Source organism: Solanum stenotomum, chromosome 6 (genome assembly GCF_019186545.1).
Source record: "Solanum stenotomum isolate F172 chromosome 6, ASM1918654v1, whole genome shotgun sequence".
NCBI lineage: Eukaryota > Viridiplantae > Streptophyta > Magnoliopsida > Solanales > Solanaceae > Solanum > Solanum stenotomum.
This window is the reverse complement of record NC_064287.1, coordinates 22,568,492-22,581,140: the sequence shown is the minus strand read 5'-3', so window position 1 is coordinate 22,581,140 and position 12,649 is coordinate 22,568,492. Positions and strand designations below refer to the sequence as shown.

General features: G+C 36.7%; 1 protein-coding gene across 1 annotated transcript; it reads right to left on the bottom strand.

Moving 5' to 3' along the window:
* Positions 1-275: 275 nt before the first annotated feature.
* On the bottom strand, positions 276-11,906 carry LOC125867137 (derlin-1). The gene is made up of 7 exons (XM_049547571.1): positions 11,700-11,906; positions 6,878-7,013; positions 2,091-2,164; positions 1,830-1,923; positions 1,369-1,497; positions 1,105-1,265; positions 276-803 (listed from the first exon to the last, which is right to left on the bottom strand). Exons 1-7 carry the CDS (start codon positions 11,714-11,716, stop codon positions 578-580), a joined length of 837 nt encoding a protein of 278 aa, XP_049403528.1. The 5' UTR covers positions 11,717-11,906; the 3' UTR covers positions 276-577.
* Positions 11,907-12,649: the final 743 nt, after the last annotated feature.

Here is a 12,649-nt window from a genome sequence, read left to right as displayed (position 1 = left end):
TATGTAACTATGCAAAAAGTAATATTTGCCACAACCTGATGGACCAAGACAAAAGCCAGCACATGCTTGAAATTAGTCAAGATGGTATTCAACTCCTACGTTTAAACTGTAAATTCTCAGAAGAATGCATGATTCAAATGACTACTAACATTCATAGCATAGCAAAACCATCAATCCATTTTGGGTGGTAGAAGTAAGGAATATATATGACTCTCAACTGATGCTGAAGTACCAGACTTGCATCCACTGTCAGTTTTCCATGGGAAATTAGCAAATATCCAAAAGAAAAAATTTCATCTATCACTGCTCTCCCCACAGAACATAATCTGTTTTCAGTTGACCTTCTGTAAAATCTTCTACCGGGAAAATTTAAAAGGAAATGAACCTGCACAATCAGTTTTACTTCAGAAAGGGGATGATTACTGATGCTTATGCATTCCCTCGGCAGAATTACACCTTCAACATTATATTTAGAAATAAAACTAAAAGACTCCCTTGCCTTGCATTATCAAGATAACGTGAAAAAAAATTCACTGTCGACTTGAAGCTACAGGTTGGCAGTAGAAAATGTAGCCATTCACCCACCAAGGCGATATGATCTCCCTCTAAATGCTACACCAGGACCGTTATCAGGTTGCACAGGGTTAGTTGTGGCTACACCAGAACCCCTATCAGGTTGTGCAGGATACGCTGTTGCTCCACCAACCCGATAAGATCTCCCTCTGAAAGCTGCACCAGGATTATCAGGTTGTGCAGGAGTACCAGTTGGTGCACCAATCCTCCAACGCATAACCAGTTTATGTCTATACATAATCAGTTAACGAAATTTGCAGGAAAGAAAAAATTCATTTCCTAAATGCAGAAAAAATGAGCATTTTCTTCACCTCTTTTTGTTTAGATTTTGTTAGGTGGAAATCAGAAAATTCAAATGAGCTAGGGGCAACCCAGCAGAAAAAAAAATTGATGGTCTAGGAAGCATTCAACTGCAATGACCTCTCTGGTGGTGCTCTGTGAAAAGATATAAACATGGGTGATTTCAGAAAGCAGTTAAAAGAACATCTAAAATCTAAATGACCACAGGTCAAACTGCAATAAAAAGGATACACCCAAATTGGTGTCTTCAGCAAGTTCTTCCCAGTAGCAAGTGGATGCAACACGGTTAAGAAGTAATAGAGATGTCCAGCAATGATCCCCAAGAGATCTGGCATAATTGGTGAACCAAAGATAACATCTAAACCCAGCATGGCCCATGGCAAGTAAAATGCCTGCAAGTTGGATACAAAGAAGCTTTTCACCAATGGACAATAAGATCAAGAACATGAGAACCGGAGAGGCTTGAAATAATTAAATGAAAGCACTGAATCGTACCTTTAGGGTCACAAGACCATAAATGTTGATATTAGCAGTTGGGAATTCTCTACTCCAGACATACAGAAGCATGAAAACCAGTGATACACCCAAGAATGGGGAACGGAAGAAGGGGATTGCAGATAAAGCCTACAGTGAAACAACATATTGAAAAATGAAAGCTTAATTTATGTGTATCAAAGGAACCAAACTTCATCTTCATTGTAAGATAGACAGTAGAACTGTAAAGAGGATAGCAAGAGAAAAATGTATCAGGTCTCAGCTAAGCTTAGTTGCGCGGACTCTTCACTTTTGATGCCGCACCCGTCTCGGATTCTTTAAAAATACACTACTTTTGGCGAATCCGACACGCACCCGTTGGCATTTTGAAGAGTCCGAGCAACATAGCAGCTAAGGCAGACACTAATAGGAGCTCATGTCTTGGGTAATTTACTCTCTATTGTTCTTCAGCATCTACATACCAATAATGTCAAAGCTCCAAATATCATCATCCACAGAAAATCTGCTGTTCGTCTTTGAAAAGGTCCACTCTCCAGTTGCACTCCATATCTCGCTCTATAACATCAAGCAGCAACAACCATATTTATTTCCAAAAAAAGTAAAAAAGGAGATCCTTTTACATTTCATATCTAATTTCATGTTTTAATAGCGCTCTAGAAAATGATTTCTTAGAGAAAAAGACTTCAAAAGAAAGCTACCACTCAAAAGTTGTGGAGACTTACATCATTAAGAGGCGAATCCCAAAATTAATTGAGAACTTTCCAAGAAAGAAGAAATTTGTAATCAATCTCCATACCTGAAGCAAATGTAGCATCCTGTAATTATTTAAGAAAATAAAACCTACAAAAAGAATTCCATGCATCATGGGTACTAGTAAGGAAACTTTTCAGACACCAGGATCTAGGCACATGCATGCAATGCAAAATGGTCATTTTCTGGGCTCAACATCATTTAATTCGATGCAAATTAACAAAAGAACATTAATTACTAGTATCTTTTGTGGAAGTACAGGCATGTGGCATAATCCGAGAATTGTCAGAGTAAGCATTGATTATCAAGCAATACTAGAAATTTCAATTATTCAATCATATGGTGCTTTAATAATAAACATAATCAGGTATTTTCGTAAAATCTATAAAATTTAATCAAAAATTTTCACTTCAAAAACTACATTCTCATGGTTCTCTTCTTCAACATCAGTTCTTTATCAAACAGAATGCTAAATGATAGTTTGGTAGCCCATTGTCTTTACATTTTTCAGTACCTCCTTGATACTGACAAAATATTTATTAACAAAGCAGTACCAAGGAGGTACTGAAAAAGTTATATTAGTCTGGACTCAATCAAAAACTACACAAACAAAATCAAGAGGGGCCATGAAGTGAGATATACTAATAACAGTATTGTCCCTATGCCTAACAAAATAAGTTCGGCAAGCATCTAATTTTACAAAAGCACTTCTATTCCTTTCTTCCTTCAAAGCATCTTTTGTTTCCCTCAGGCAATTTGTCCATATGTTGATGCTTAGGCGGATTAATCTCCAAATCTTCTTCACCTTTCTTTCCACACTATGTCCTTGCCAACAGTAGAGTAATTTTAAAGCTCTGAGGCGTCACCCAACAAACACCAAAGCATTTTTTTTAGAAATAACAACCAAATCAGCCATGCTTAATTACAGTGCAACAAAGGACTAACAGTTTCTTCAGAGCATTCAAATAAAATACACATGTTGCATAAGCTAAAACCCCTCCTCTTTAATTTATCTCGAGTCAAACAACCACCATAGGCAGCAATTCACCCAACATGCTACTTCTTTAGCAGCCTAAGATTTCCAGAGCATTTTTCTAGAGCCAACGAATCACAAAACTATGAGTTTGTCGTTGTAGCCGTTCATAACAAGATTTTACAGTAAAGTTTCCCGAGCTATTGAAAGTCATGTATGTGCATCCTACTTTTCCTCTTCAATCTTTACGATCTGCGTTTTCTGTAAAAAGGAAGCTGCTTTATCCAACTCCCAATCATTAAAATCCTTCTGGATTGAAAGTTCCAGCTACCATAAAAAAACAGTCACCAAGCACACACTCTTGATCTAGAACCAAGCTGTAAATCGTAGGAAATTGGTTCTTCAACAACCCCTCGTCAAACCATCTGTCAAACCACAATCTAATCTTTCTTAATTCCCGACCTTTAATTTAATATTTTATTTTTAAATGCACAGGTTCCACATAGCCACCGCATTGGGAGAGGTTACAGGCTTAGGATCCCAAAAACCACTTATACAAGAGATTCCTATTGTGCATTTTCAGGTCCCTTACTCCAAACCCTTCTGTGTTTACTCGTTATTTTTTGTCATTTCACCATGTGGAGTTTCCTGTTGTCGATATTACCATCCCAAATGAAATCCCCTCCTCAGCTTGTTAATATGTTACTCCACCTTTGCTAGGATTGGTAATAATGACATTAAGTAAGTCGGTGTACCATCAAAAACATTAGTCAAAATCAATCTTCCACCAAAAGAGAGGTCAATTCCATTGATTGTCCTATCTGTTCTGTGCAACTGTCGAGTCAGGATCACGTGCTATTTGGAAGAGAGTTGGATAAAGCTCTTTCAAAATGAAATTCCCGAGCCACTTGTCTTTCCAGAATTTCACTTTCAGGCCATTCCAAACTTTGAATGAAATTTGTTGAAAGAGATAGTCCCAATATTTGCATGTATGTTTCCATGGCCCTACCCCCCCGTGTAGAGAATTATTTTGCTTTTAGTAAACAGTGGTTTAGTTTACCATGCTTTGCTGCAACCAATTCCTTCCATAAGCTATTGCCCTCCATTCCCCATCTCCATAGCCATTTTTACAACATGCTTTTGTTATGCTTGGCTAGGTCCCTGATTCCCAAGCCCCCTTGCAGCTTTGGTCTAACTACATTAGACCATTTAACTAAGTAAAACTTGTGCCCTTCACTGTTACCCTCGCAACGGAAGTTCCTCCCGACTTTATCCAGCTGCTTCAAGACCTTGCCTGGCAAAGGGAATTGTGACATGAGATATGTAGGGATACTATCCATGACACTAGAGCAAGTCTTTCTTCCGTTAGCACGCCTTTCCCTAACTATGTTCATTAATAAACCCAGGAGGGATCTCCATATACACCATTTTCTTCTTCTCCGTGAGAAATGCTTTCTTCACATTCAACTATTGTCGGTCCCAAATCAAGATTAGTTGCTCGGAAAAAAAAAGGATTTTGATAGTCTTCATCTTTGCACCTGGGGAATATGTCTCCTAACAATCAACTCCATGAGTTTGAGTGAATCCCTTAGCCAACAATCTTTCATTGGATCTTTAAATAGAGTGAAGACACATTTGCAGCCAACCAATTTCTTGTCTGGGTGGTGAAGTAATAAGTTCCCAAGTCTCAATTTTTGACAACGGTTTCATTTCTTCAATCATAGGTTGATTCCATTAAGGGTCTACAAAAGCTTCCCACCAATTCAAGGAAATAGACATAGCAGAAATAGAAAAGGCAAAGACTCTATAAGAAGTAGATAAAGGATTATAGGAGAAAAAAATCAAATAAAGGATGTTGGGTACAAGATCTAAGTCTTTTTCTATGAGCAGTAGGCAAATCTAGTTCATTAGGAAATGTAGATAACTCATCAGTAGAAGAAGGTGCAGCTTCCCCAGAAGCCATAAGCACTCCTGCCTGAATCCCTCTGTTTGCCCCATCAGTGTTACATTTAAGTCTTCCTATTTGTGGCATTTTCTAGTAGACTGTGGCATGATATATCTTAGGCTTGTAATTGCCTAATTACTGGTTGAAGGAATGTTCCCTCAGTAGGAATGGAATGTAGCCATGGAAATCTGATTTTTCCCAGCTTATGTAGAGTAAGTTGAACTTGATATATCATATATCAGTCTATTAATGTGACTGATCCTCTATGTTTGATTGAATTACTGTTCTTCCACAGCTCCCACGTGAGAATAAATGTTTGTTCCTGTGAAGGTGGTTGTGTGTTTGCTTTGTTCGCACTAGGAATTTTGGGGAACTTGATCCTAATTCCTAGTGCTCTTAAATCTTTCTTTATTGGGTATTATCCTATAGAAAGGGTACAAGTTCTATTATCCTCACTCCAGGAGATCCTTTCTAAGCGTGGATGTTACCCATGAGAATCTGAGATCTAACATCACCTTCTAAAAGCCTCTAGAGGACTCTGAAAATTGAATGTTTAAAGTGGTATGTATTAATAAGATAGGCACAACTAGAGTGGCATCCATTATATCTATCACAAGCCAAACCATCATCGGTACACTTGACTTGGAGATCCTAATAATAGTTTCCATAACCCACTTAACTCAGAGTAATAATCAACTCCCCTTGCTTAGGGGCATGAATTTTATTTTAAATTTCAAAGATCTGGGCATCATTACCCTTGAGAGAGTAAGCGCTTAGTTGAATGCCAACTCTTTCCAACAAAGCAATAAATATTGCTTAGAGATTTGGAGGTGCATAAAATTTAACAGCCATATCATAACAAGGGAACTATCAGAATCTCATTGACAATAGTTAGCATCAATCAGATCAGGTGTTTTCTTTTCTCCAATAATATAACCATACAACTTTCTAGACTTGATTAAACGTGCACAAGAACTTGGCCAAATAAGATACAAAACCATCTAGTTTCACAGCACTTATCTGTGAAACAGGATTATTATCCACTGCTTTGTACCCTCCATAGTTTGGACAAACAAAGATCTAATACCAACAAGTGTTCTGAGAAGAAATACTTCACAAATAGATGTCAAGGGTCAACCCATCACCAGAAAAGAATTCTGGAAACTTAACAGTGACTCGAGATCCAGCTGGAACTGTGATTAGACATCAAAACCCTACTGTTCATGGTCGGAAAGTGACAGATTATATGGGTGTGCTTGAAATTCTAGGGCGAGCCCCAAGAAAAGGAGTTCGAAAAAAAAAACTTGTCAGAAGTGGGCTCATGCTTAAAGCCATGACAATGACACGTCAAACCTTCTGGTGGCACATGAGGGTGCATCGGGAGGTATTTTCAACAGTGGCCGACTGGGGCTTAGTCGCCTTAGTCAGCTGGATCCTGCGGAAAAATTTTCAATCACGGACAAATTCAAGGAGGGAGAGAACTCGACCTCCTCCCAAAAACTCAACTCTAATGCTGTGCGGGAGGAAACCTCACATCAAAAGACAACAATGGCTCTGATACAATGAAGATTTTGACAGGGAGAGATGCCTTCTTGTATTTATATGTCTTTACATCCCATGAGAAGAGATATTTATATAATGAATCTTATAACTAATCAAGGAAAGACAATCAATCACAGTAAAAGAATATTATATTCATGTTATTATGCTAGGAAAATAAAGTCTCCAAAAATCATGCTATTTAATTAACACAATCACCAGTATGATATATTTTGGTGGCTGGTTAGCATTGTAAAGATGTTGATATAATAATGAAATTTCACCAAAATAAGCATATCTACCTGAAAACGAGAGAGTACTAGCTCATATAATAATGCAATATCAGCAGGATGATACAATCCCAACTGATATGCAACGGTAAACAGCAGACAAGCAGTTCCATAAGCCTTGCTTATAGGTGGAAGTGATTTATAGAACCTGCAATGAGAAAACCAATTAGATTTTGTAGTGAAAACATGGCATGGAAAATCATAAAGTATAAAGCAGAGAAGATAGAATGAAAAATGGCCAAATGGATAAAATATATGGAAAGCAAAAGATAACAAAGCTAAATACCAAAGGTTATAGGTAGGAGAGGACAGCATCCCATACCTATCAAATATAGTCCAACTCTCAATCAGTAGACACTAGACACATACATTCCAAACTTTTCCTTTCATTGGAAATGACATAAGAAATAGATTCTAAAGGATGCCTCACTTGAGAACACGCCACAGATGAATTTCGGAATTTCTACAACATGAAGTTGCCATAGATAAATGCTTAATAATAAACAACAAAAGAATCAGTTGGGACCTCACATTTAGGAGGAATCATCAATATTGAAAGGGGAAAACCCCATTATTACTCAAGAGTTTAACGCAGAACTACTAGAAGAGGTAGACTCTGTCAGGTACAATAGATGGCAGGTCATAGTGAAGTAGATCGGTCTTTAAGGAAAGAAATGCATAAGGCTTGTCTCTTGCAATTTTTCAAATAAGTTGTCTCATGCAAGATAATCTACAAAGAGGTCGGAATAGGACACAATAGATGCTACACACATGAAAAGATGATGTCATCTTTACCTTCTCTATTCACAGGTGACAGGGATCTGGGAAGTACTTTGACCATTTGGCTTAAACAGTGCAATGCCCTACACCGTCAAAGGTGCCTTAGCAAGCTGGATCAGATGGAGGACAAAAAAACTAGCTAAAAACACGTGGATCTCAAGCCTAAAATGCATTTCGTGGACAGCGGGTAAGGAAGATGCCAGATGTTTTGGCGGAAGATCAGTTTCATGTCATATTTGGAAATACAGATGACCAAGCACAGCTCATTGATGAATATGAAGATAATAATCAGCCTTCAATAAACACAGACACAAGCTTATCAAGTGCTTACATTCTTTTTCCATTTTGTTGATATAGTATAAATAATTTACATATTGTCATATACAAGTTTGCCCCTTCCTGCTCTACCCCGTGATAATGTCCAACGATTTTAATACTGACAAAGTTACTTCAGCTGGAATGAAAACTTTTGAATCCCAGCATATCACCAACACATTTAAAGGAAGTTAGCCCATGATTAATTTTCTTCCTAAGTATTGAATCTTAGGTTTCAACATGGAGAGTTTCAAACAATAGCTACGGCTTGATTCGAGCACATTGAGTAGAAGATCCAAGTTTGATGAGTTTGAAACTTTGAAGTTTCAGATTGGATGTACGTAGGGGTGGCAAAATGGGTAAAATTTATGGTTATCCGCGCGACTAAGTATTAACCCATTATAAATGGGTTGGTTATCAAAAAATAGAAAATCATAATAAAGTGGGTTTGGCTGGTAATAACTAAGGAGGTCATCCACTCACCAATTAGGTTGTGTTGGGCATGAATTATGTGTTCCACTTGGGATGCGAGACTCTCTCTTCTAAATTTCTATCTTCCTTCCTATTGTATTCATAGTAGATCACTCAGCCTGATTCTACTTAAAGAGAGGAGGGGCATAAGTTCTACAAAACGTGTATGTTAAGCATGACGATTGGTTCCTTGCTTCAAGACTAGATTGAGGGCATTCTGCCAATAACGTTTGAATACGACAAAGGCAATAGGCGTCACTGAACTAGGTACTTTCCGACCAACTTCCCGAACTCCAACCAGCTTTTTAGAAGATGTTTGCTGCAGATGTTTCCTATGGTTTACGGGCAAGAGAAGAGAGTATCACATCAAGTCAATATCAATAGAAGAGGTACTTCTAACTAATTCTGTCTAACCTTGAATGAACTACTGAATTACATTCTCTTCAATCCCTTTCCGGAACCAGCCCTAAACCTCTTCTTTTGAATGTTTTTCAGGGCTACTCTTTCAGTCGCAGGTGCTGCTACAACTAATTGGTTCTTCAGAATCATTTAAAAGTGGGTCACAATTGGATCAACTTATATTATCCATCATAAAATATGGACAACCCAAGTATCTACCAAGTGCACTCCTCTTAAATCATGTTTGATTGGCTTAAATATTATTCAAATGGACTTAACTTCCTATAATTTAAGAAAAAATGACTTCCATGCATAAAGGGGAAAAAAATCAAAATTCTCCTTAAATCAGGATAATATTTTTCAAAACTTTCCTTAAACCTCACCACCCGAAACAGTTCAGACCTGGGATCCGACTCCTGACTCTGACCCGAGGCCCGAATTTTGACCTCTAGACCACTCTTATCCAGAAAAATATTTTCCTTCATACCAAACACACTCTAATGGAGAAAAAGAATAAGAAAAAGATCGTGTAATCTGAAGTACTTATTTCTTTCTATATATAATAAGAAGTAATGGATTATATGTATAATATGGGTATCCATATTATCCATTTGGTGTATCCATTTTTATCCATATCAAATATGAGTCTAGTCGAGTTTTTAATCCATTTTCACCTGACTCATTTTCAACCAAACCAAATCCAACTCGACCACCCCTTTTGTCACCCCTAGTTGTACGCTAACCATATGCCTGCATATTCTTTAAAATAAATTGGGTGTGTGCTAGCCATAAGCCAATAAACTGAAGCACCCTATTTCATCAGTTAGCTATGGAAGAAAATGTAATGAGAAGAAGAAAGATGATATGGAAGGGGTTGTTAAATAATTAGTGATAATCATGAGATTTTTTTTTTTGCAAAGTGAGACAGCATTATAGGGTTAGGTGTTAGGATACACTAGTGTAAAATCCATCTTAACGTGAAATAGTAAGGAATTACTTTGAGGTACTTTATGGGTGAATTATAGTGTAATCAGAAATATTTCCTTTTGTATACTCTATCATATTGTAATCCATCGTCCTGATCTGTTGGAGTATAGATAATTGGTCGACCCATGCAATTCATTACCATGTACTGGTCGATCCTCACTGTATAACACTATGGTATCAAAGCCCAAGGCAATATATTCATGTGAAAGTATTTTTCACAATTATTGATATGCCTTAATTGTGTTGTTTCCCATTGATTCAGGATGTTGATAACAAACATAATGTCAGAATGTGAGTTATCATGTATTGATCCCAATAAGGATTGAGATTGGATGAAAAGTGATGAGGCTCATGCACACTAATGGTAAGTTCCGATATCCTCTCAATGATTAAGCGAGATACAATGGCCAAGCTAATTTAAGCATGCATGAGTGTGACAAAGGCAAGCTTCCGCGCAGTGACTTTTTAGCAAGAAGTTGGAGCAAATATGAGTCAGCCAGATACAACTAAATGCTAGTGCCTAAAAGACTCATTGTGTTGAATAATGAAGCAGGTAATCGAGAGAATTCTGGAATCAAATGGAATATGCAGCACAACTCACGTAAGCTCGGACAAAGTCACTAAGGCAAAATTCCAGAGAGCTCAAAAGATTCCACAATTTGACAAAGTTGCCATGAAGGCAGAGAAATGCAAGTAAGAGCTAGGCAAGGTGATACCAGATGACAAAGTTACATGATTAGTACTGAGAATTTCTTAGTCAATTTTGTTCAACATGAACCAAGTCTCCTATGTTAGAAAACTCAAGCCGAGGCAGAAATCTATTAAGAGGCCTTGAATTTTCAAGAAATTAGCACCTGTTGCTTTTTCCCATGCTTTCAGATATCCAAATATTGATGGTTAAATTCAAACATGGAGGGTTTGAACCAATCTAGATTGCTTGATTAAGACATGCTGACTAGAAGATTCAAATTTGATAAGCTTGAATTGTGTGAAGGTTTGAATCTCCAAATGGTGTAGTGTACTAACAATATGCCTATAAATTGATGCACCCATTCTGATTTATAAGGCATAAAAGGAGAAAAAGAAGATAATAAGTGAGAGGTAGAGAGTTATATCCTCACACTAAGTTGGGAAGTCGACTGAACGAATTGTAAGACAACATTAAAGAATACAATATTTGTACATTCATTGAGTAAATTAGAGTCTTTGTCTGTAATTTGTATTCTCACCGGATTTTATTATTATACAAGAACTCCTCATCACCCAGGCATAATTGGCCGAACACATATTCCCTGATTTCACACTTACTCTTTCTGTATGTTGTTGCCCTGCTCACATCAAATTTACCATTCAATACTCTCCACGACGTAACAAGATGGGGCCCTCCCTTCCAAACAGTACACCTGGATGCTAATATCAGTTATCGACATCAATGGTCCATGTGTTCCTCTTATGAATTTCTGTTATGTCATGACCTCTATAGACATACTTATTGCTTCTTCTCTCAAAATGTAACAATTTCTGGTTCTTAATTTGGGCATTATTAAACAAAGAGCAAGCTTCTGTGTTAATTCAATCATTTAAATGGAAATATAATTGAGAGTTGTACTACTTGACGCAACTAAACATAAAATCTCCAAATAGTTCAAACATCCCACAATCACAATAAGGGAAAATCCTTAACCCCATCTCATGACCCATTGAAAAGCCCTAACAGTTCAAAATTGAGAGTATTTCATAATGAAAATAATAGAATTAGCATCAGATTACACATATATATGCAAATAATTCCAAAATAAAAACAGAAAACCCTAAAGTCGCCTTAATGGTTGAACACAAAACATTGAGAGCATTTCATAATCAAGTGCAAAGGAGCACTTACTCTGCAGGAGATGACATTGCGAATTCAGAACCCTTAACAGATCTCAAAGGCAATTGACAGGTTGTGTTCCCTAAGCAAAAGATATTCAACTTTGGTCGACGACAACAAGGAAATTGCTATTTGTCAATAACGATTTCAACGAGAATGGAAATTCCTTATTAGAGTGGGCCCCACATTCTAAATTTGCTTTCAATGTCTTTTTATTGAAAGTTTAAATTAAACTAAATAAGTAAAACTATTTCTCTAAAATTTTAGATATTTAATAAAATATTCAATTGGTAAATATTAGCATCATTATAGACCATTCACAAGCATTGAGAACTTTTCTAATCACAAATGTTGAATATATTTTTAGATTTTATTTTATGTTTTAAGTATTTTAATTAGGAAATAAAAAATATTAAATTTAACATTGGTTTTTTATTTTAGCTTTATGATAAGAAAGTGTCCATTTGTCAAGCAATAAAGTAGTCTCACATAAGAAATATTGGTTATGTGTGTCATGACCCGATGCATCATCATGCCACGTGGCATAAAGTTATTTATGTGGAAGACTTATATTGAAAGAAAAATAGTCCTTAGTGAAATATTCTAGAGATATATGGAGAAATCTTTGGAAGACCTAAGAATTTCATGGAATTACATGGGATGTCCTTTGAACATTCTAATTGTGTAGAGTATTCTAGAATGATGACCTATTTATAAATAAGTAGGGACTTACATAATAATTATTATTTATATATTTGCCCCTAAGTTAGTAGTATAAATAGAGGGGTAACCATTTGTAAATCAATCAAGCAAGAAAAGCAATGCTTCCAAGTCTTGAGTAATACAAAAACCTTCTTAAGTAATTCTCTTGTGTCTTTCTTCATTCCCTTAGCGATCTAGTGTCGAAAAGGCTTACTTGAGCTTGCAAGATCGTGAAAGACTCATGAGCTAGTTGTCAAGTG